Below are 25,936 nucleotides of genomic sequence, written 5' to 3' on the forward strand. Positions count from 1 at the left end.
CAATATGGGGACAAAGTGTGCAGGGGATAGTGTGTACTGTAGGTGATTGTGCTGCTTCAGCTACATGGTACTGCTGTTAGCAGAGATATGCAGACGTGTACTGTTGCATACTGTGATGTTTTCTGTCCTCATGTACTGTCAGGTGGACATTCCTGCTCATAGTGATGTCTTGGGGGACAAGGGTGACTGCAGCTGTGTGCGGTGTTGTGGGCAGACGCCTAAATATTCATGGTACGTTATGATGTCCTTGAGGGAGTGCTGCAGACACTTCTTGCTGGGTCTGTGTATCTGGTTCAGCACCTTGGTACAATGCTGGCAGAGAATCCCATACTTTTACATCCATCGACATGACAGTATGGCCTTATATTGCCATGACAATATCTCACAGCTGTACAGATTTGCACAGGTTACCCAGAGGCAGGGGCCATGAGTCAGGGCATTACCCCCATTGTGTTGTACGGACAAGTATGTAGCCACCCATTTATGTGTTTACAGCCAGGGATAGTGTGTGCATACATCTTTGTGTCAGACGTTGCACATTCCTTGCTGCCCACGCTCCCACCCCCTCTCTGTTATTCTATCCTCTTCCTTACATTTTGCATACATTTTCTGATACTTTTGCTATGGTTATCACCCCTTCACAGCTGTGTGTTGGTGTTGGTCCACAATTCATGCTGTGTGACATGGTGGACATGTTACTGTGGTTTGTCCACATGGCGTTGCATATGGCTTCTGTGGAGTGTGTTGTGTTGTTATTTGGGTGTCCATAACATAACATGCATTGGCAGTACTTGTGAGACACAGGCCCTTGACAGATGCCTGTGGGCCATTAGGTGTTGATGTGGGTCAGATGTGGCAGGTCGTTGCATTCTGTCCGTCCTACAGTCTCTGGCCACCGTACAGTATATTCCCCTGGGGTGACAGGGTAGGTGTGCTAGGTGTTTATGCCAGTACCTTCTCAGTCTTGATCAGGTGGTGTAAATGCTGGCAGGTTGCTACCTACAGCTAACAACACATCTGCATGGGACACCTGCACTGCATGCTGCATTCTTTCGCTATTACCATATACAGGTGAGGTCATATTGTACCCATTCCCCACAGCAGGGGTACAACCAGAGAGGTACCTATGGATGGTGTTTGCGTGAGCTGGCTGCATGTGTGCTATGGACACTACTTGCATCTGACACACGCATGTGCAGGTACATCAGCTGTTTCTCAATACATCAGTCCTACCTCCTTTGTGATCTTCACAATGACACAATATATACTGTTTGTCTGGGGTACTTTCCCCTGTGTACTGCTTGTATTTCTAGCCCAACAGCCATGCCATGTCAGTCTTTCAGATGGTGACACATATTACCACCATACATTTACAATGGCTTGGCACTGCAGTTGTGAAGACTTGTCCCTGTCATCAGCAGTAGTGGGCAATGTGAAACACACAACAACCTAACACACACATACCTGCATATTGTTCAGATGCTACAACCTATCCTGCTACTTTGGCCATCTCTGTGCATCTGTGCTCTACTGGTATACCTCACATACATGTTACTACATTTCTACATAGAGTTGTGGGGAGGCACACCTGACTGTTACGGTGGGTGTACATCAGATTGGGGGGGGGACACCAGACCATTACTGCATTTCTAAATAGGTTTGGGGTGGCACACCAGACTGTTACTACATTTCTAAGTAGGGTTTGGTGGAGCACACCTGAATATTTCTACATTCCTACACAGAATTGTGGGAGGGGAACACATACTACATTTCTACTTTGGGTTGGAGGAAGGGGCACACCAACTATGCTACATTTCTACATCGGATTGTGGGGGGACAGACATGACTGTTTCTACATTTCTACACAGGATTGGGGGGCACATCTGACTGTTACTACATTTCTAGATAGGAATGGGGGCACACCTGACTGTTTTTACATTTCTCTGTAGGATGGGGGCACACCTGACACTTGTACACATTTGCTATGACTTTACTGGTATGTCAGGTAATCCATGTCATTCTGTATTCTAACCTATCATGCTGACTAGAGGCATGTCAGTGTACTAGAGGTCTTAGCTTTGCTTGACCTACATATTAGTTTTTGACTTCCTACCCTTCAGAACTAACATCCCACTGCCTAACCTGCTGTAGTCTGTCTGTGTAGGCCTGGGGTGGGGGGGTGGGGGTACCCATAGACATCATTCAGAGACCATAGCACAGCCTTTGTTTGTGTTTGTCTACACCTGGCTGAGACTGTTGTTAGATATGTGAACCTCCCTGAGTGGCATGTGTGAGTCATATGGACACATATGTGGCCCAGCACATTTCCTGCAGTGGGTTTTGTCACCCTGTGTAGTACTGGCTACTATGGTGACACCAGTATTTGTTACAGATCTCATGGTGCCACTATAGGTGTCTACTATCTGCTGGCATACCATTCAGCCCTCCCGATTCCCTTGCATGCTCACATCCATACCATAGATACAAGTAACAACACATACTACTCCATTTGGCAATTGGTAGGTTGAGTGACTTACCTTGTGGGTTTCCCAGTATTGAGGGCGGTGCTGCAGGGCTCCCTATGTCGGATGCACATAGTACACTCCTTACTCATGGTTGAGCACAGGTAGTGTCTTGTTTGTCATCCCTTTTACTGTATGTGAGAGTCAGAGAGAGGTATTATTCCTCGGGTCCCTCCTGTATAAGTGTATGTACTATGCGTTGCCTTTTTGCCAAGGCCAGAGCATACTGGGCACGCCTCCTTCTGCCTACTGGGGCAGGCTCAGGTTGTTCCTCCTCTGAGTCACTCTGTGCCTGTGCAGGCCTTGGCAATGGTGGGGGGCTGTGTTGGCCTGCCCCATGCTGTTCCTGCTGCAGCTGTTTCCGCAGGATCATATTGTGGAGCATGGCACATACGATGGCAATTTGGGTACATGTAGCTAGTAAGTACTGCAATGCTTCACCGGATGTGTCCAGGCAGCAGAACCATGACTTGAGCATCCCAAACACATGCTCTATTATAATTGTGGTCTGTGCATGTGCCTCATTATGGAATTCTTGTTCATGTGTGTGTGCATTTCTGATGGGTGTCATCAGCCAAGGCTCCAGTGCTTATCCAGCATCCCCCACTAGGTGACCGTAAGGGATGTCCCCACTGGAAAATATGTTGCAAAGCTGTGTCACATGCCAGATGTGGGAGTTGTGATAGCTTCCATGGCAGCCAGCACACACATTCATTATTATGCCCTGGACATCACACATGACCTGACAGGAAGCCCTTGTGGTTGATGTAGACCCCATCTTGCTAACCAGGTGGTGCTTTGATGCATGTGTGCATGCAGTCTATAGCACCCACTACCTCAGGGTATTCTGCTATTTGGTGGAATATTGCATATTGCTGGCCAGTGCCCCACGGGTGTTGGGGAAATATACGTGCTCACAGGCATTTGCTGACATGGCATCTAGGAACAGGTGGAGTACCCTGGATGCTGATGCCTGTGAGATCCCCATCATATCCACAGCTGGCCTTTGGAAGATACTGTAGCTAGTACTCTTAGGCCTACACATACCTTGTTATCCACTGGGATGAGTTCCCCTCTGTTAGTTCTGTGTGTCAGGCATGGCCGGCACAGCTCAACAATTTGCTGTAGGAGGTCCCTGTCCACCCTAGAGCGCTCCACTATCTCCAGCTCATGTAGCCTCTGGTAAGTTACCCTGGGTCTGTACACTTTTCTTCATCTCCTCACTGTGGGTTGGTCGACAGCGTTCACATCCTCACCACCCTCAGCCTCTTCCACAAGTTGTTGTATGATAGCTATTGCAGCCCCTATCATTTTGTTGTTTTGCTTGTTAAAACTTCCCCGCTTGTATACACCGGCGGTGTTGAGTATGGTAAAAACCGGAGGGGAAGGTGTTTACATAGTTTATAGTAGTGTTCTGGGCTGGGCTGGTCTGCTGCCTGTGTAATCGGCTGATTCTGATACATTTCACCTGCCAGCTATGCTAGTTCTCCTAGATTACCTTCCTACTGCTGTTTTCCCTTCCCATTGCCTTCCTGTTTAAACCCGGGGGCACGCTGCACAAACACAGTGCTCAAATGTGCACAGAGCTGCTATTTCCTGGTTTACTTTTTTTTCCTTTAAAACCCGGTGCATGGTGTGCACACCTGCTTAGGCAATGTAAAGACTGCTAGGCAGCCTCAGGGCTCCAATCTGCTTACAGTATGCCTGACACCCACCCCCCCACCCCCATGATGTCAGCTAACTCCTAGGCTTGCACCAAGCTATTCCTGCTCTTACACTGTTGGGAGTTGAGTAGCATGCTGGGGAAATCTGGGATTCACTATCATTCCCCTCATTACTGAGCTTCCCCCCTTAGCAACCACTACTCACTGGCCATGTTGTCTTCTGCCTGCCATTGACTATAATGGCAGAGTAGTGAGTTTAGTTAGAATGCTTATTTTAGGTTTATTTTATTTTCCCCCCATCCCGTTTGTGCTCCGCTGCCCTATGCTTAAACAGCCGAGATCGGCTAAAAAAAAAAATAAAAGTTGATGTTTTTATTTTTTCAATTGCTTTCAATGCCAGTGGCTTTATACTTGGCCTTTGGCATGCTTCCTAGATGTTATGCACCCTTTATTTGTAGCTGTCATGGCTCTGTTTTGGAATATGCAGAAATGTACTCCGTTACTGGCGGAGTACATTTCTGCAGATTACACTAGTCCTGCACAGCCGGTTTCCAGCTTCCTGGATAACAAATTTGCCTCATTTGCATGGATTTCTCCTGCAAATGGGGTAATTTGTATACAGGGGCTGAGTCAGTGCAGGATTAGTGCAGGAGCACTTGTGCACTGATCCTGCACGCTGTGCAAGGCTTGCAGAATCTGGGGGTAAGTGTGCATATAGTCTACACTTTGTAGTAACCTTTACGAATCCCTGTCAGTATTTAATGGTACAAGAATATCAACAGGATAGATAAAATTAGGAGGAAGGTGTGCGTTATGTCAGTGTTGTCTGTTAACTCAGAACAGTTTTCAGTTAGTGTAGGCATTACTGAATCTGACCTTTAGTTTTTTTTTTTCTTTCTTTTCTTTGTTACTTGACTGATTGATAAATTCTTTTGCAATAAGTTCTATATGGGGTTTGGGTAGTTTGTGTTAATTTCAGTGGTTAGCTTTGGGTATTATTTCATTTATTGGGCAAGGGAGGTTTCAGTTTTGCTATTCTGGAAGTTGTGTATCTGGATTAGTGAATTCGCTCATCTTTAGCCAGTATGAGACTCATTTTCAGTACTGTTTTGTTATGTAACTTGCTCAGTCACACAACTGACAACTAAGATGGAAGGTTCAAACTCTGAATATCAGGTCTCAGATTTGATTCTTAATGATAGTGTAAGGCATTAAAACCACGACTGCACTTGACCATTTTTTTCATAAGGGTGTAGTATTCCTGCCTACTCGTGAAAAGTTATTAAGGTGTAAATCTCTAACCTTAGCAGGCAGTGTATGCTAATGTTAAGAGAAAGCAACACAAATGCACATTGAAAAAACTCCCCACAAATATACAGATGGAAATAAACTCCCCAAAATGTAAGAAACTGTAGAAGAAACTGTGGGTGAAATAACTAAAATCTTTGGGAACCTCCTCCCCAGCCCCCTTACTTATGTAGAGAAACTCCAAGATTGTACATTATTGAGGGGAAAACAGATGATACGAGATGCCACTGAAACGTGGCTTACACAGCTGTGATCTTTCGATAGAGCAGATCTGCTTTGAAGAGCATTCAAGAGGAAGCAATGCTTAAAGGGCCCCTTTTGGATATCTAAGGATGAGTTAAAGCACATTCAGAATGCTTAGTAAGCACTATTTTCTAAACCATTGTCCATAATGCAGACATGATTCAGAGGCTTCTTTTGCATTAGCTATCTGCTAGTAAAACAAAAAGTACCATTCTAAATCTAAAGGACATATCACATGAATCAAGAACCCCCAACAGCATAGTGCCTTGACCTCCCATATATCTCATCCACTTGATTAATTCGCTCATCCTAAACTGTGATGCAGTACCATTAGTGTTCTAACTCAAGACACATTGGACCTTGGACCAGAGTGGGTCCCGGACCAACTCCAGACCAGGAGGGTCGTGTTGCTGTGTCAGGGTCCGTTCCTCCTTTCCAGGTGTGTTTGTGATTGAAGCCATTGAGTCACGGGGTCCTTGCACATAGCCTGCACTAATTCTACCAATGTTTTTTGGACTTAGAACCACTGCAGTACTGCCCAGATCAACTTTCTTGGGACCTTGGCATATGCTTTCTCTAAGTCTGGGAATGCCCAGTTGGAGTCTTTCCTCATCTCTAGCTTTTTCTCAACTATCTGTCTCACTGCAAACATTGGGTCAGTTGTGCTGCATTCTTATCTAAATCCAAACTGCTCATCTCCCATCTTACATTCTGCTACTTTGCATATCTGTTTTATCAGTCACCCTCTCCAGAACTTTCATGCAATGTGATAGGAGTTTGATGCCTCTGTACTGCCCACATTTCTGGATGTCTCCTTTGTTCTTGTACACTGGTATGAGTATGCTTATTCTCCAGTCATCTGTGATATGCCTTTCTCTACACACTGCTATGAGTACCCTCAAGAGCCATTTCTCCCCTATCTCACCCAACATCCATCCATCCATCTATCCTCAACCCCTTTTCCCATTTTTGCACATGGGGTTGGGGTATCACTTCAGCAGTGACAATCATCTCAAGCCAAGGTTTACAGCACTGGGTGACTAGTACTGCTGCGGTAGTTCATTCGCACCACTCATCTGCATATACGCACTCACCTACGGACAATTTAGAGTGCCCAATCCACCTACTGCATGTCTTTGGAATGTAGAAGGAAACCGGAGCACCCAGAGGAAACCCAACATCAACATCTTTACCATATCTATAGTGACCTCATCTGAGCCTGCTGCTTTCCCTGACTTCATTTTCCTTAGTGCTGTTCTTACTTCTTATAGGGTGGACTCCTCTTCTTCTCTCATCGTAGGCTGTTTCTGGGGCAGTACAGCTTCTGTCGGGTTTTCTTCATTTAGAAGCTGCTGGAAATACTAGATACTGACGTCAGGGAAGAAGTGACGACAACGGACGCCGGACCTAGACTTTGGAATTCGGCTGACCGAGGACCCGCCTGACGGCAGGATAACCCATCTGTTATGACTGCAGCTGTATTAGCACTCGAACATCTACATTTATGGTAGGTACAAAACTGTACTTTGTCTTGAATGAAAAAAATGCTGTTACAAAAATGTAACAATAGTGCCCTCTGCTGACCAAGTAAAGCATGTTGTGACCCTTTGATCTAAAGTAGGCTCTGGCCAGTCTGGATGAAAGAATTCTTGAAAGACTACCCCGTACCATCCGCAGGCTAATGGTCTTGTTGAGAGGTTAAATTCTACAATCAAGTCCATGCTACAGGCATTTGCAGATCAGTTTAAGAGGGAGTGGGACAAATATTTGCCCCATCTGTTGCTTGCTTACAGAGAGGTTCCCCGGGAATCCACAGGTTTTTCACCCTTTGAGTTGCTGTATGGGCATAGAATGAGGGGACCTCTAGATTTAATTCGATATGAGTGGAAAGGTGAGTGCAAGTCTCACAAGGAGTCTGTTGTGGCATATGTCCTAAACCTCAGGACCGGGCTCAGGGAACTCATGGGCTTGGCCCAGGAGAACCTGGCATAAGCTCAACAACAAAAAAAGGTGTGGTATGACAGGAATGCTCGAGCTAGAAAGAATGCTGTAGGGCAGCAGGTAATGGTTCTCATTCCTGTCAGACACAACAAGCTGCAAGTAGTTTGGGAGGAACTCTACAAGGTGGTAAGAAAGGTAAGTGATGTTAACTATATGGTGTAACTGCTAGGCAAAAGGCAGGGGCACAAATTGTACCATGTTAACATGATGAAACCTTACCATGATAGGGAGGCCCTTGTGCTGAGCATTTGCAGTGGATTGCAGGAGAAGTTTGAGGGAGATCTGGGGACTGATCTCCTTGGTGAGGCTGGGGCTGACACCTCAGTGGAAAGGGTAGCAATGTCGCAGCAGCTATCTCCTACCCAGGTTCGAGAAAGGCGAGCAGTGTTGCAGGAATTTTGGGACATGTTCACTGGGAAACCAAGGTGCACCCAGCTAGGGCAGCACCAGGTGGATACAGGACCCCCAAAGGCTTATTAGGCAGGTCCTTTATAGAGTGCCTGAGAGAGTCAAACAGACTATGAGTGAGGAGGTACAGTAGATGTTGGAACTAGAGGTGATTCAAGATTCCAACAGTCCCTGGGCCTCCCCAGTGGTGCTGGTGCCAAAGAAGGATAGGAGCACTAGGTTCTGTGTGGACTACAGGAAATTAAATAGTCACACAGACAGATGATGCCCTAGAGCAGCTGAGTGGGGCTAAGTATCTTACAACCATTGATCTTATCAAGGGCTACTGGCAGTTGTCCTTGACTCCCAGTGCTAGAGAGAAGTCAGCCTTTGTGACTTCTTTTGGCTTGTATGAGTTCACAAAGATGCTCTTTGGGATGAAGAATGGCCCAGCAACTTTCCAGAGGCTGATAGATCATATCCTAGCAGGAGCAGGAGGGTTTGCCCTTTCTTACCTAGATGATATTGCCATCTACAGCAAATGTCAGGTGGGTATGATAGAGGTCTCCTACCTAGGACATAGAGTGGGGAGTGGTAAGATAAGGCCAGAACCTGCTAACATGGAAGCCATTCAGGAATGGCCTACACCTGTTACGAAAAACCAGGTGAGGGCATTTCTAGCGACAGTAGGGTACTACAGAAAGTTCATCTCCAGTTATAGTACCATAGCTGCTCCCCTCACAGACCTGACAAGGAAGAACAGGCCAGATAAGGTAGTGTGGACCCCAGCAATGTGAGCAGGTGTTCCAGAAGCTTAAAGAAGCTTTCGGAGGACCCCCGGTGTTAGCTAGTCCAGATTACAGCAAAGAATTTGTTGTGCAGGTGGATGCGTTGAACCATGGGGTGGGGGCTGTACTTAGCTAGACTTCTTCAGTCATAGGCTCCAACCCAGGTAGGAAAGCTATGCAGCTGTACAAAAGGAATGTCTAGCCATAGTGTGGACACTGCGGAAACTTCAGCCTTATCTGTATGGAAGGAAATTCACTGTTATGACAGATCACAACCCCCTAACATAGTTAAACAGAGCCAGACAGCAAAATGCCAAGTTGCTAAGAAGGAGCAAAGATATATGTCAGTGCAGCACCGCAGTGGGATTAGCAATGCCAATGCACATGTGCTCTCAAGACAGGGAATGGGGTAAGGTATACTCAGATAGACCTAACCCTCTCAAGCAGCGTTTCTCAAGGGTCACTTGAAAAACTAGCTTGAGTTCTCTGGGTGGGGGGGGGGATGTGAGGATATGGGAAGGTTGCCAGCCTAGCCAGGTAGAATTTTATAGATAATTCTGTCATTTGTAAATATTAATGTAAGCAACAGGCTTATTGTCTTACATGAAAAAAAATGCTGTTACAGAAATGTAACAACAGTGCCCTCTGCTGACGAACACATGGAAAAGGGATCTTCAGTGGTGGTTGACCTCTCTTCATGTCACAATAGGTCGTCCTTTTGTTCTACCCCCACCAGCGGCCACAGTGACCACGGACTCTTCCCTTATAGGGTGGGGGGGCATTTTCAGGGAAGAACAGCCCAAGGCACATGGACTGATCAAGAGACACATCTGCATATCAGTGTCCTAGAGACAAGAGCAGTACTTTTAGCGTTACACTACTTCCAGGACTCTCTTCCTCTGGGAACAATTGTGATTCAGGCAGACAATGTGTCAGTGGTCTGGTATTTGAACAAACAGTTCCCTATTAGCTGATTGAAGACACATTCTTTCGAACGCATCTTGATCGAACTTTATAGCGCAAAATGGCAAAATACTGAAGCTGCTTATAAGCAAATTCTTTCCCTGGGAAAGAAATTGCTTGGCTGCCTTCAGTATTTTGCCTCCTTCATTACTGTAGTGCTGTCTCGGAGTTGGAATATTTAAATGGGGAGGTGTGGGGGGTGAAGCCCCCCACATTAGAAATAGTTTTTGGTGTGCGTGTGTTGTGTGTGTGTTTCTCAGAACAGTGATTTTTTTCCCTGGGAAGCAAATCGCTGTTCTGAGTTTTCGGGATTGTAAGCTTTCGCTTACATGGGGCCGATGAATCAGCATTCGCTTTTCTAAGCATTCAGTGTTTCAATATAGACCCGAACAAACAAGGAGAAACCAGGTCTTCCCACCTTTGTCGCGAGGCCCTAAGAGTATGGCAATGGGTTACATCCACCCAGCGCTTTCTGTTAGCAATGCACATCCCGGGGAAATCCAACATGATAGCAGACAAGCTGAGTAGAGCAATTTTGTTATCTCACAAGTGGTCCCTCAAGAAAGAAATAGTGGACAGGATATTCTGCACATGGGGCCAGCCTTGCTGCAACCTTTTTGCCAACCACATGAACATGAAATGCAGAAGCTACTTTGCCCTGATTCCCCCTCCAGGAGAAGCCCCACTCATAAATCCTCTACAAGGAAGCTATACCTTAGCAAATGGAAAACATTTTCTATATGGGCCTCTGAAAACAACATTGATCCCTACTTAGCCCCAATAACTTCTATACTAGAGTTCTTGACCATGATTTTCAACAAAGGAGCTGCAGCAGCAACAGTTCGGGTTCACCTTGCTGCTATCTCTAATTTTCACCTTGGATTTGAAGGATTGAACATAATGTCACACAAACTATCCAAAGTCTTTCTCAAAGGGACTTTTCATCTCAGACAACCTGTGAAATCCCAGTATACCCCATGGAATCTAAATGTTGTTATGCTTTCTCGCATTATTCTCCCTCCATTCGAACCAGCTTCCTCATGTGATCTGAAATATTTGTCATGGAAGACTATCTTTTTAGTAGCCATCACTTCTGCCTGCAGAGTATCAGAGCTTCAAGCCTTGTCCATTAAGCCTCCTTATTTGATTTTCCATGCTGACAGAGTTTCACTTTGAACTAACCCCTCTTTTTTGCTTAAAGTTTGTACTGAAGCTAACCTTAACCAAATTATTGATTTGCCAATGTTTTTCCCCAATCACTCCAACAATTTAGAGTATATGCTGCACAAGCTTGATGTTCATAGACAGCTCAGATTTTACTTAGATGTCATTCATTATAAAGTTGACAGGGCCTCCTTTGGGTCTAGTGCCCTGAAAAACATACTTCCGTGAGCCACCCGAGATAGATGGTGCTTGGGATGCTACCCATCTGTAAGAATGAACGATGAGATAGAACAACTTAACATAAAGAAGTTATGTACTTACCATAACGTTCCATGTGAGTTGCTCATCTCACCTTCATTCTTACTTCCCACCCTCCTACCCCCTCCAGAGTTTTTTGGAGACTGAGATGCTGGATTCTTCTTGGTTGCTCAACCCTTCTATAGCTTTCTCTAATAGAGTGATAGAATGACATATGGTATTATTATACGCAGCAAACAAGATCTGAGGTAACTCTAGGTGCATCATGGGATAGGGACTTGGCCTCGAGCTATCTGAAGACCTCAAGCTTTGTAGTAGGCTGACTCGGAGTAGAGGATCGGCTCTGAACCCATCTGTAAGAATGAAGGCGAGATGAGCAACTCACATGGAACGTTATGGTAAGTACATAACTTCTTTTTCTCTATTCTCATGGCACAAATCCTCTTTTAGGACTATAGTTAACTAGTAGCTCTAGTGGCCTTGATAAATCATATTTTAGACTATCCTGAAGGCCTTCTGCCATACTGTTGTGGGCCTACTGATGTTGTGTTCTTGGACTTAGTGAGAACAGCCAAGACATGCTCTGTATTTATAATTGTTGAAAGGTATTTTTTTGGAGGTGGCTGGAGGTGAGTCGGGGGTAAATTTGGAAATTAATATGTCAGCCAGGAGTTTTACTATATCGCCTGGCTCAGTGAATGTGGCACCATTAACCTCCAGTTCAGCACACTGCTGTTTGCTGCCTTTGAGGTTTCTGTCATAGCTTTAGAAGGCTTTATAGTTGTCGAACCAGGAACCAAACCACGACACGACCAATAAGAAAATCCAGTTTTCTCATTTTTGTATTTCCAGTTGGTGAAGCTTGTGCAATAAAGTACTGTGGGGCTTTATAGTTGTCGTTTGCTATGGAGGCTATACTGACCTCATAACTGGTTTTATTGGACTTAATTAGCCCTCTTAGCTGCTTGGTTATTTTGATGAGAAAGTTCTCTTTATGGGAGTGATACATATTGATTTTAGCCGTGATTTTTTTCCTTTTGTTATATAACCTGTTTAATCTGGGATGCCACCACGGTTGTTTATTTTTGGAGTTAGTTTTGGACTTACTTACAGCACCTTCTATGCAGCCATTGACATGGTTGTACAGAGGTTCTATGAACAATTCTGCATAGGTTGCAGTGTTCTCTGCATTTGGAGGGGCATTGAATGTTGGCAAACCATCACTTAAAAAAGGTAGTTTGCTTTGGAATAGTTCCTAACTGCAACTGGGTTTACTGAGTTGATTTTCATAAGGAGACAGCTTTCTGGTCAGACCTTATCAGGGAAGACATGACATTGGGGGTAGTGCAGAGTTCTTCAGTATTTATGAGTATGAGGTTCAGTATTTTTGAACATCTAGTGAATGTATGCACTAATTGATTAAGGGTGTTTGTATTCACAAAGTCCAGAAAATTGCGTTCCTGCAGATTTTAGGCCATGTAGGATTCCCATAGCTTGAGTGCGTGAACTCATAAAATATTTTATTAATTTTAAATAACCCCAGTGACTATGGTGGTAGGTTGGATGGTGAGTGTTTCCACTAGGTCTACATATGTGCTATGATTTGTGTGGCCATACAGGGAGACCTATTGCTTGCTAGGATATGGTGCAAGATTCTATCTATAGTGATCTGCACCTGGCGATATGTTTGTTATTGATGTATATTGAGAAAGCTCCAGCTTTAGCCCATCTGAGCAGCTACTGGTTTAAAAGTGTGGAAGACACTGAAACCTTGCACTGGTGGTGTACCTTCTGTGGCTTTAAACCACGTCTTTGTCTATATTCTCCAATGTGAGGTGAGCTGGGAGGGAGTTTAGCTTCTTTTTGGGCTCCTGGCATTGAGCAGTAACACCTTGAGGTTCAGTTGAGTTGATTACGTCGGTATGTTTGTCAATTTGGCCTTGCCTACACAAGGCTCAGTCAGGAAGATAAAGTTTTAGCCAGTATTTGAAAGCCTAGAGTGGACAGGTGCAGACAGTCCTTGGCAAAGCAACACTGTCTACTAACCATGTCTTCCCATGCTGACAAATACTGGAGTCCCTTACAATAACAAAAATGTAATTTCAGGATGCCTTTTCCTGAAATAGAAAAATATAAATAATAATTAAAAAATAATATCGATAGTGATAATAACTGGGATCATTTTTTGAGAGGAGAACTATGTATTGGATAAAACATTTATGAGTTGCTTCTGTTTAGTAATAGTAGAGGGGACAGTTTGGAGTAAATATTCTGTTTCCCATCCATAGATCCAAGTTGCAACTGAATATGGACAGGGATGTGTTTTATTTTTATGGATGTTTTTGTTATTTTGTTATTGCTGACTGGTTCTGTAACTTTAAGTAAAATTACTTTCTCAAAACATGCATATTTTTTCAATACCATGTCTTTTTGACTAGTTTTCCTAGAGTAATCAAATGAAACTGATAGCTGTCAACAATTTTCTGACTCCTAAAATGAATGCAGTTGCAAATGTTTGTTTTTTCTAATCTCTGATAGTTTTAGACTGAATATGTGCATGAAAGGTTGTATGAATGGGAACCACCACCCACCAAAAAAAATCTTGATTTAGTATACTTCTAACAAAGTAAAACTTTAGAACTGCTGTGGTCTTAGAACAGCAAAGACCTGACAGAGCATGTAAATTAAGGTGCTCTCAGAAAACTGCTTTTAATGATGTTACTGCGGTGGTGGTGCTGCAGTAGCGTTGTCGCCTCACAGTAAGATGTTATCCTGTTCGATTCTCAGCTAGAGCATCTTCTATGTGGAGACGTGTGAATGGGTGTACCTTCGTTGAAGGTTGTGTGTCAGGGCCAGCAACTCGGCACATAAAAATCTACTGCCAATCATTAGTGGACCGGAGTTCCGCTGTGGCGACCCCTGACCGGGAAAAGCCGAAAGACACAACAACTTTCCGCAGGCAAATATTCCCATATACTAGCTCCACATGACATTTAAATGCAGACTTTGGATGCAAAACAGTAAACAGACAAATGCTATAAAACAATATAGTTAGGACTGTGTGGCCCTTGCTTTTGGTACTGCTAGTAATGGTTGTATTATCCCCCACTCGCATTGCTGTACAAGCAGTCACTATCCCTTAGACTTATCATTCAATGCCGGTGACATCTTTTACACCTGGAGCTGCAGAATTTACTTAGCCATGTGAATGAAGCTCTTTTACCCCTGTGAAATCCTAGGGCCCATGTGAAGTCAGGCTTTGAAGATGCACATACTGCTCAAGGGTTAGATTTATGCAGTGTTGTAGGGCCATGTAAGGCCCATGCAGTGAGTTCCTTTCACTTACACAGCTGCTTTCCAGCAGCAGCTTTACTGCATTTCAGTAACATCTCCTCAGTTTCTTTATTACTTACATCTGCGCTAACAGCTTACTCGGTCGTATGCCACAGTCAGGCACAGCAGTATGAGCAATGCTCCTCCTCCACTACCAAGCTGGGCACAGTAGCTACAATGCCCCCGGTCACGTGGACATCAAAGAACAGACAAAAACATGAAAGGGCACAACATTAACTCCACATGTCCAGCTTAAGCTCTACTACCCTTACTGCCTGCTACTTCTTAGTGGGAGATTTTGTGGTGGAACTGATCAGTTGTTTCCCTTAAGTTGTAGACCATAGCTAAACTGCAGAAATCCTTCTTTTATGAAAATGAAAAACAGATTGCAAGGCTGTCTGAATAAAGTGATGCTTTTCTCACAATTGCTTTGAAATGTTCAAACATGTAGCTGATTTTTGTTTCTGCTTTTCTCCCTAGTGTGACATAATCAACAAATGGTGTACTTTGCTAATAATTGAATGGTTTTACAGTGAATTGCAATTAAGCTAGTACTTTTTGTCTGTTATGTATCTTACCCTTTTAATAACTTTACACATTTGTTGCCTATATGTGTATCTGTGTAGCTATGTAAAATTTATAGTGAGAATTAGAAGAGAAGATTTACAGATTGAAATAACATTCAAAGGAAGTAGGTAGACTATCTACCACACGAGGAGTTGTTTCTGGCCCAGAATTTGTAGTTTATTGGCTGTTTGGGCAGTTTTTATATCTCTTTAAACTTTCTGATTTAAAACCCAGGTTTGTGCTTGTTTCCTGCCTTTCCTGTAACTAGTCTAGTCCAGATACAGATTTGCTGTATCTAGGACTGTTTGTAAGCTTCTGAGCCCCCCCCCAAGCCTTTCTGTGCTAGAGGGAAGCCTTCTAGCTTGTCAGTGAGAGTGGTAAGCACTAGGTAGCCTATCTACCACAAGAGGAGTGGTTTCTGGTCCAGAAATTGTAGTTTATTGGCCGTTTGGGCAGTTTTGCCATATCTTACAACTTTCTGGTTTAAAAGCTTGTGTTTATACTTTTCCTGTCTTTCCTGTAACTAGTCTAGTCCAGATACAGATTTGCTGTATCCAGCACTGTTTGTAAGCTTCTGAGCAGTGCCAAAGTCTGCACTTCAATTTTTCCAGTAGATCTGTTAGCTCTCTCCTCTCCTGCACTTTTACTAGCTTATTAGTTTAGCACCTTACCAGACTACTTGTAGCAATTGTAGCACACAAAAGTGCTACCAACACTAAACATTCTACAAGGAAACAGCTCCAAGACTTATTATTAATGCCCACCCCTCCAGGCATGTCTAAAGGTCAGTTCCCTGTGCTTTCTCCTATTACCCTGGTGAACTTGGGCATCCTGAGGCAATGTAGCAACTGCCTCATGTACACTGACAACCCCCTCCTCTTACCTCCCAACACTCCACACACCAGCACTGCCTTCACATAAAAATACAAACCACACACCCACCTTCGCGGAGGCTGTCAAAACAAATCTACCCAAACAGCAGGGATCTCCAATGCAGAAACGCACTCGACCACCACAACATTAATCACGAGACACATAACTCTCCTAAACAGTGTGCCACTCAACCAAAGCTCCTAAGGCAAAACAGCATGCCCAACACACTGGTCATAGGTGACTTGATAGTGAGGCACACTTATAGTCCCACTCACTAGGTTGAATAAGGAGAAAGTAAGTCAGCTGCCTATCAGGCGCCAGGATCCACCACATAATGCACTCAGCTCCCTCAACAACAGGTACAAATATGACTCTGTCATTGTAAATGTGGGAGTGAATGACCTGAGACGTACCTCCCTGTACTACATGAAAAGAGACATAAGAGGATCCAGTATCTGTCTGCCTGGAATGACATGATTGACAGACCTCGATGCTTTGCCAGAGATGGCCTGCATCTGTCACCCCTGGGCTTCCGGATACTGGCCAAGGCTCTTGCCACCCCTATAGTGCCTTTTTTAGGCGGTGTTCCAAAGACCAAATTACCGCCATAACAGCTACAAAAAAATGCAATCTGAGGGTCATGCTACTCAACGCAAAATGCATTCACTCAAAGCACTCCTTAAAATGGCGAACATCGAGATTTGTGCTGTAGCAGAGACCTGGTTCAAGGCAGCAGAAAACAACACTGCACTAACAGGCTGTATCTCATTCCACACCTTTCAGCCCCAGAACTTGGACCGAAGCTCCAAAGACTGTGGTGTTTCCATATTCATAAAGGATGGGCACACCTCCAGACTGGTAGCCCAACATAATGCATCTGAGGTACTCCAGGTGCAGCTAACATTGGGTAAGACAGCGATTCAGGTCGTAGCCTGCTATAGGTCCCCAACATGTCCCAAGACTTACACTTCACGTTCTTAAGCACCCTGAAGAATAGTAGGGTCCACCTAACACTGTCATACTGGGTGACTTCAATTACCCCTCCATTAACGGGGAAAACTACTCATTTACCAATACATCTGCCCAACGCTTCCTGGAATTCATTAATTCTAATGCCCTGGACCAGCTCATTCTTACCATCACTAGAGGTAGCAACATCCTTGACCTGGTCATGGGCGACTGTTGCTCTACACCAATAGTCAACTCCTCCCTGGTTAGATCCGACCACAAGCTAATCACCTTGGAAATCCATCCCCCACACACACACACACACAAAGGTAACCACCATGAAAAACTTCTCCAAAGCTAACTTTTGGATCCTAAAAACAGAGGTGGCTAACTTCATGGCACCTATGCAAATGGAGAATAGTTAGATGACCACCAAATCATACACCAATGCAGTGTACGAACACGTACACAAATGCATGGATCTCACTATAGCCAATAGAACCAAGACGGTCTCCTCAAAAGAAAAAGGAAGCCAGTCTGGTGGTCACCTGCCATAAACAAACTACAACAGAAGGAGGAAACTGATGTGGAATAAGGTGAAGTCCCAAGACTGGAAAAACTCCCTTATCAGCCTCAACAAAAGGTTGAGATCCCTCATCAAATCCTGTAAATCTAGCTATGAAAACAAAATTGCAGCAGATAGTAAAGACAACCACAAGGCCTTCTATAGTTATGTAAAGAATCTCCACGGCAATACCCAGATTTGCTCTGAGCTACTGCACATTGGTACCTCTTATACTGAGCCAACAGATATCGCCAATATACTGGCCAACAGATTCAGTGCCAACTTTACAGCCCCCACCAAAAAAGGACCAATCACAATACCAGCAGATTGCTAGGCACCCAGTATTACTACTGCATAGGTTAAAACAGCACTATCCAAGGCCAAGATTACAGCTTCCATGAGACCTGATAATATCCCTGGATGTGTTTTACATGAACTACAGAGTGAACTGGCACCTCATCTGTGTGACATGTTCAATCACAGCCTCACCTCAGGCTTTATCCCTACTGAATGCCACACTGCTACAGTCATCCCTCTCCACAAAGGAGGAGTGACTACAAACCCTGGGAACTATTTCCCCATTAGCCTGACGAGTCTGATATGCAAGGCTATGGAATGCATCATCATGGATTCTAATAAACAAGGATATAGGGAATCTCCAAACTCTGGATCCTATGCAGTTTGGTTTTGTGAAGAGTAGATCATGTCTGCTGAACTTGGTCAACTTCTTTGAGTCAGTCACCAGAGCTGTGGATGAAGGCAAGGTGGTTCATACAGCCTACCTTGATCTGGTCAAGGCCTTTGATACCATTTCCCACTCAGGAAACATAGAAAAACTCACTAACCTGGGCATCAACCCCTATATCACTAGGTGGGTTGCAAACTGGCTCACAGATAGAACCCACAGTGTGAAAGTAGCTGACTCCAAGTGAAACTGCCGACCAGTTCGGTCTTGGGTCCTCTCCTGTTTGGTATATACTTCTCTGAAGTCCAGGCCAACACAAAGGGCCTCTGGTTGACAAAGTTCACAAACAGTTGCAAGTTGGGAGCTATTATTAACTCCCCAAGTGATGTTGACATCCTACAGAAAGGGCTCACTGAGACCAACCACTCGTGTCAGAACCATGGCCTTAAGCTCAATGCCAAAAAATGTGTCATCATCCCCCTTGGAAAAACCCGGTTCCCTTTAATTACCACATCGATGGTAGTCCACTGAACACAGAAGGCATTATAAGAGATCTGGTAACACAGGTTGACAGCAAGCTCTCTTTTGACCACCACATTGCCACTGTGGTCATATATTGTTTCAGGGAATAGATAGACATTTTGTTGGACTGCGATGGAGATGAAATATAAAATGAAAGACAAAATGAATGAATTTTTGGACTGAGATGAGGAAAGCAAAAGGAATTTAATCAGATGTAAAAAGAAAAATTAAAGAAAGCTTAACCTGATTTTCCCTCTGGTCAAGTGTTTGCATGACAGCTATCTTGTTTCTGTTTTTTATGAGAAAATGATAAAGTAAAGTGAGAGGGGATGTTAGTTTGTGAGTATCTCATATGAAAATTGGACATAAGCTGATAATACCAGTTCTTGAGGGTCACTGTCTAGCAGAAGAACTGGATGGAATGTGGAATGCTAAATGAGTGTACATAAGAGCAGAGGATAAACCTATGTTCAGCATGGGAGAATATGTGACCTAATGAATCAAGCATTTTTGTCCTGTTATATATTGCTTGTATTGTATTTATTTGATTTAACATTAAGCTCCAGTACATTTAATTCTTCAATGAAATTAGTGAAATTTGTGCCAACGTGACATTCTTGAGGAATTGTTTAACTTTTGCTGGAAAATCAAGACTGTTTTTCAAGAAAACTAAACAGAATACTAGGCACCTATCAGTGATTGTAATGACTCAGAGATGAAGGAGGCAACCTTTGTTAAATGGTTCTGTGTTACATTCTTCATATTATGATACCCTTCTTTACTTGTTTTCAGAAACAGATGAATGACACTGTTTCTTTTTTTGCAGGAAAGAAGGACATATTAAGTTACAAGTACTTTGTATTAAGTAAAAAAAATACATTTCATCCTAGGATTCGCTGTGGAACCATTGTTTTTGAACAAACTTGTCATAATGACAGAAGAAACTTTTTGACACTATGTAAATCAAAGAATTTTAATATTTCCATTAAAGAATGCATAGCTGCACAAAAGCTTTGTCTGCACAAAAGCTTTTGTCATTTTTCTGTTGTCTGTCAGATAGCTTAGAGAGGAAACATAGCAACTTTGAAGAGTTGAGATTATCATAAGATGTGTTGTTATTCCAATGGTTAAGGTGTCTACTTTACAAACACAAGGTGCAGTGTTTGATTCTCAGATAGGGTAAAAGGCTAGGCTTAAAATGGCCCACAAAGGCAGTTAGCTTAGTACCAACCTATGAACCTATACTTAAACACTTCGTTTGAATCTCTGGAAGACCAGTTCTGTCATGGGTACATATTCCAGCACAAGACAGGCTGATAAAAAATGATATCCGTAAAAAGTGTGTGGAGCATGATTTTTCTTATGTGAAAGATGCTCAACAGGTGCTGGAAGAAGTTATTTTGAAAGTGACCAATGATGTCCCACATGGCTCAGTGCTGGGACCTCACTTTTTACACACTTACGTCTCAGTCCTCTAAGGAGTGAGCCAAGATCTATGGCTGACAAAGTCTGCAGACAGCTGTAAGTGTGGTGGGTTGTTATTACATCCTTCTGAACCCCCCCAACCCCCCCCCCCCCAGAATGAACTCTCCCTAGTAAACTGTTGGTGTGCTAAAAACAGCCTGAGACTAAATGCTAAACAGGGTAGTATCATCACATCTGTGCTACAAACAGGCTGAGACTAAATGTCAAACAGGGTGCTATCATCACATTTGTGCTACAAACAGGCTGAGACTAAATGCGAAACAGGGTGCTATCATCACATTTGTGCTACAAACAGGCTGAGACTAAATGCTAAACAGGGTGCTATCATCACATTTGTGCTACAAACAGGCTGAGACTAAATGCTAAACAGGGTGCTATCATCACATTTGTGCTACAAACAGGCTGAGACTAAATGCTAAACAGGGTGCTATCATCACATTTGTGCTACAAACAGGCTGAGACTAAATGCTAAACAGGGTGCTATCATCACATTTGTGCTACAAACAGGCTGAGACTAAATGCTAAACAGGGTGCTATCATCACATTTGTGCTACAAACAGGCTGAGACTAAATGTGAAACAGGGTGCTATCATCACATTTGTGCTACAAACAGGCTGACTAAATGCTAAACAGGGTGCTATCATCACATTTGTGCTACAAACAGGCTGAGACTAAATGCTAAACAGGGTGCTATCATCACATTTGTGCTACAAACAGGCTGAGACTAAATGTCAAACAGGGTGCTATCATCACATTTGTGCTACAAACAGGCTGAGACTAAATGCCAAACAGGGTGCTATCATCACATTTGTGCTACAAACAGGCTGAGACTAAATGCGAAACAGGGTGGTATCATCACATTTGTGCTACAAACAGGCTGAGACTAAATGCTAAACAGGGTGCTATCATCACATTTGTGCTACAAACAGGCTGAGACTAAATGCTAAACAGGGTGGCATCATCACATTTGTGCTACAAACAGGCTGAGACTAAATGCAAAACAGGGTGCTATCATCACATTTGTGCTACAAACAGGCTGAGACTAAATGTCAAACAGGGTGCTATCATCACATTTGTGCTACAAACAGGCTGAGACTAAATGCCAAACAGGGTGCTATCATCACATTTGTGCTACAAACAGGCTGAGACTAAATGCGAAACAGGGTGGTATCATCACATTTGTGCTACAAACAGGCTGAGACTAAATGCTAAACAGGGTGCTATCATCACATTTGTGCTACAAACAGGCTGAGACTAAATGCTAAACAGGGTGGCATCATCACATTTGTGCTACAAACAGGCTGAGACTAAATGCAAAACAGGGTGGCATCATCACATTTTCTAGGCAACCCCTCTCCCTCATTGCTAGGTACCGACAGCACAAACACTACAAGTCAAGAATACCATCAGGGAACTATGAGCTTAGGTTGATAGCTCCCGCTGTCTATTTTAACCATCATGTGATAAAAGTTGTCAAAAAATATTTTTGTTTTGCCCAGCTAATCACCAAAAAATGGCATCAAGATCTAAAATAATACTCTCTCCCTTGCACATATAATTGATCAGACCAGCTATAAAGTATCATGCCCCTTTGGGATATATCTCAACATACATATTAAACAATTAGAAAGACCCCAAAGATTTCTCAGCAAAAAGATCACAGGCCTAAGATCCCGAGCTACCAAGAAAAACTATAAGCTCTATCCTTTTATTCAATGCCATACAGAGTTTTGAGGAGAGAGCCCTGCTTGTATACTGAACTTTTATAAAACCAATTACCCTGGACCTGCTATACCTCTGAGCATTCAATACCTCCACCAGTGCTAGAACCAGGGACCTAAATTTTCACATTGGAGAAGAACAGAATTATAATCTCATAACTCTGCAACCTCTGGAAAAAAATGTCCCCTAGATGTTTTGCAGTGTGACTCATCATAACCTGCGTAAATTGCTGGATGCGTATCTGCCAGTTTAGTCATTGACTGGTCTGGCTCACCTGTAGAAAGGATACTAGCAAGACATGAATGACCATAAGACTCAGTGGCCTTGGAATATCTATGACATGTATGAAATGGACAAGGCAACTTGCCCATGAAGGAGTTAAGATCTAATCAAAGGGATTTCACATTTAGAAGTCAATCTATTTCTCCCATTTTCTTTGTAACTGTACACATATTTTTTTTTAAGCTTATTAAGCACATACATTTTCGGCTTAGAAGTATTTTTACCTCTACATACTACATTTTCATTTAAGAGAACTTTGAGTATAGGAGGAATGTTATAATTTAAAACTCAAACTTCTGTGTGTCTTACAGGCAAGAAATGAACCCATTCCCTGAATGGGACGTACAGTGTATCAATACATTTGCTAATATGACTGAGACTATTTGCAATTTTATTTATTTGAAGTACTGTGAATGTGGTATTTGGCACTGATGTTCATGTATGCAATGTATGTGTTATCTTGGCAAGCTACAGGAATACTTTAAAAATATTAAACACAAATGCATGGAAATTCCCACTGTCATTCGTGTTTGGGAGGCTCCAGGTGGGTCAGTTCATGCATTTCAATCCTGTGTTCTAGAGTCACCTTCTTTAAAACATTTAAATCAGAGCTAATAAGTAACAGTTATTCTCTCAATGTCTACAGGAACTGTGGTTCATCTAAAAATGTGAGTTTCTAAATTTTTTGTCTGTAAGCCCCCTGGAAGGAATTTTGACAAGATTTTGACAAAACCTGGAATGAGAACGATTCTGTAGCGTACAAAAATAATTGGATATTACATGATTAAAACTGTCTTCGCCAAATATTTAATCCCTCTGCTCATTCAAAATTTTGATTTGCCCTCTTTCTGCAGGCTGGGCTTATTCGTACGGACAGTGGTGAATTCTTCATTGAACCATTAAAGAAAGGTCAGCAGGAGAATGAAGAGGAAGGAAGGCCTCATGTGGTTTATCGCAGGGCTGCTCGCAGAAAGGACGTGTCAGCAACACACGATAGTCTCAATAATGAAGGTATGTGACAAAAATAAAAGCACGATCCTCAAGTTCACCATTTTGTTTTTATTATACTGACTTAATTTCCGACAAAGAAACCTGCAGCCTTATATCAGAGACCAGAAAATGTATATTATTCAGTTTAATACCATATGTTTGAATTCTAGTATCTACTTTCAAGTGGATTACTTGCCCTAAATTCTTGCTTCTTAGCAAACTAATCTACGAACATACAACACTGTCACTTGACTAAGTAAGGAACTGCTAAGCACTGCCAAATCGTGAGGCAGTGACACATGACATAAACAGCAAAACGATTTAATTAATTAAAGCACACATGGCAAAGTTTTAGTTATTGAAAACAAGTAGACCAGGTGAAAGTTCCAGGCAGAATGTGATTAGATATGTCAGAGATGACTCAAAGATCACACATTTGAGTCAAACTGACTCAAGGATGCTTTTAAAAATACTTGTTTGAGGGGAGGCCTTTATCCCCTCAAGTGTGAAGTAGGGGGAGACAGTTTGACTCTTCTTTCTGAGTAAATCCGAGGTCTTTGTCAGTTCTTGACTATATTTATGTATTAAAATGCAATGCATTCTTACTGTACCTCCATGTAAATGGCAGTTTGTTAAATACACTGATTAAATGCACGATTCCAAATATGTATAGTTTCACATGAAAGAAACTCTGCTCAACCTAACATCTGTTTGGTAACATAACAGGATGTGTTCCAATCAGTACTTTAAATGCTCTAAATGCTATGCTGTTTTGCCTAAACACATGCAGACTACAGTTCAGAATTCATGGGATTCGGAATTGATTTGCTAGAACTTAACCTAAGAAAGAAGACGACTATGTTTTAACATCACTAATACTTTCAGATGTTGTACTGTTCAAAAGTATGCTGGGTTTTATAAAGTAGTATCACATTCAAACCATTTTATGAATGTGTAAAAGTTGTGGAAGTTCTATTTGATAATCAGTACATACCGACAAACATCAGTTACTGAATATGTGGAAAGTGTTAATCAATGTGTTGGTTTGTTATGTACTTGTACAGAGACAAAATAGTTAAAATGTTATGGACTGTCATGCTGTTATAAAAGGCGATAACTATTTTCAAGTTGTCATCAGCGGTTTAATTTTTTTTAATGTAACATATAAACAGTTGTACTTATAATTTGGAAACGCAGACTATGAGGGCAATCAGTGATGTGATCTGAAAGAAACTTTGTCATCAGTTACTATGAGCATAACAATACAAAATGTAGGATACCTGTTGCTGAGTAGGTCCCTTATAGTTAGTCTCTCCAAATGTGGTGAAGTGGCTGGTTCTTCCCAGGACCAACAAGGAGAAACAAAAAAAAAAGCCCCTTTGTTTGCAGTAATCAAATGTTGTATTCTTGTAGGTATATTCCAGGCAGACAAGTAATATAACAGTGGATTACTGCTAACAAAGAGTTTTCTTTTTGTTTTCACTGTAAGTCTAAAGCACATGTCCGACAAGTGTATAGTGGACCTCCTGCAGTTCACATACTCTTAACATGGAACAAGGCAAATCTTATATTCTGACTAGAACCATGCTTGAAACACTGTTTTTCACAGTAATATGCTGCTGTGTACACATGGGGTCACAGTTCAGCTTGCAAATATATACTTCATTATACAAGGATATGACAAAACTCTAGCCCTTCTCCGGTGTAGGGAAATAGAGGAAGAACAGCACCACAGTTCACTTCAATAAGCTCAAAGGCAGTGTCAAATCAACGCAGAATCCAAGGTAGTAATAAAAACTTTGTATATTGTAAAAACAAGAAAGACTTCGTTTGAATCCTTACTCTGACGAAGTCCCTTGATTGTTAGAATGAAGGTGCTAAGGTTTTATTGTTTTTCGCACTAAACAAAGTTTTTATTACTACCTTGGATTCTGCATTGGTTTTATACTGCCTTCGAGCCTACTGAAGTGAAATGTGGTACCTTGTTAGACTCTACCCCTTACCTGAAATATTATTATTGGGCAATATAAAGCCTACGCGTGCATGATTCACTGCAACAGCCATTATTCTGATGATTTGTATATACACAAACGTATAGTTTTAATAGTTTGCAATACTGAAATTGTAATTTTGTTTACAAATTGCATTTGTTTCTTATTGCAGCAAGTATGTAAATGCAGCAAAAAGTAGATTTTTTTTGCAATTTTTTAAATGTTTTGTAGAAGTAGGTATTTAGAATTTTATGATAGCTATCATGTCCTGTGACTGTTTAAGTTTCTCACAGGATGTTCAGCACTTCCTTTTCCTTGCATTAATATGAATAATACACCTGCCAGTTGTTGCACACATTTGTGATGAATGTGAACTATCATACTAATTTCTTAATTCTATGATTTGTGATGAATGTGAACTATCATACTAATTTCTCAGTTCTATTATTTGTGATGAATGTGAACTGTCATACTAATTTCTCAATTCTGAAGCTGCGGTGGTACAACGTTGTTGCCTCACAGCAAGAGGTTCTTCTGTTCAATTCTCATCTGGAGTACCTTTTGTGTGGAGTCTGCATGCCCTCCCCGCGGTCGAGTGGCTTCCGAAAGACATGCGTGAATGGGTGTGCCTTTGCTGAAGGTTGGGCGTCGGCTGGCAACTTGGCACCATAAAAA

At 42.5% G+C, this 25,936-nt stretch overlaps 2 protein-coding genes across 4 annotated transcripts in view; one reads left to right on the forward strand and one right to left on the reverse strand.

Annotated features, from left to right (window-relative positions):
* The window catches only part of ADAMTS14 (ADAM metallopeptidase with thrombospondin type 1 motif 14), a 1,616,175-nt gene that overhangs the window by 737,420 nt on the left and 852,819 nt on the right, over nt 1-25,936 (forward strand). For all 3 annotated transcript variants that reach the window (XM_044056898.1, XM_044056897.1, XM_044056899.1), the window contains exon 3: nt 23,135-23,291. In XM_044056898.1, the coding sequence (XP_043912833.1) occupies nt 23,135-23,291 (157 nt within the window). The remainder of the gene's footprint in view (nt 1-23,134; nt 23,292-25,936) is intronic.
* Nucleotides 1-25,936, reverse strand: part of LOC122789441 (speriolin-like) — a 230,874-nt gene that overhangs the window by 153,103 nt on the left and 51,835 nt on the right. The window lies entirely within an intron of this gene.

This window comes from Protopterus annectens, chromosome 14.part0, assembly GCF_019279795.1.
Source record: "Protopterus annectens isolate FY-2018-M chromosome 14.part0, PAN1.0, whole genome shotgun sequence".
In the NCBI taxonomy this organism is placed as follows: Eukaryota; Metazoa; Chordata; order Ceratodontiformes; family Protopteridae; genus Protopterus; species Protopterus annectens.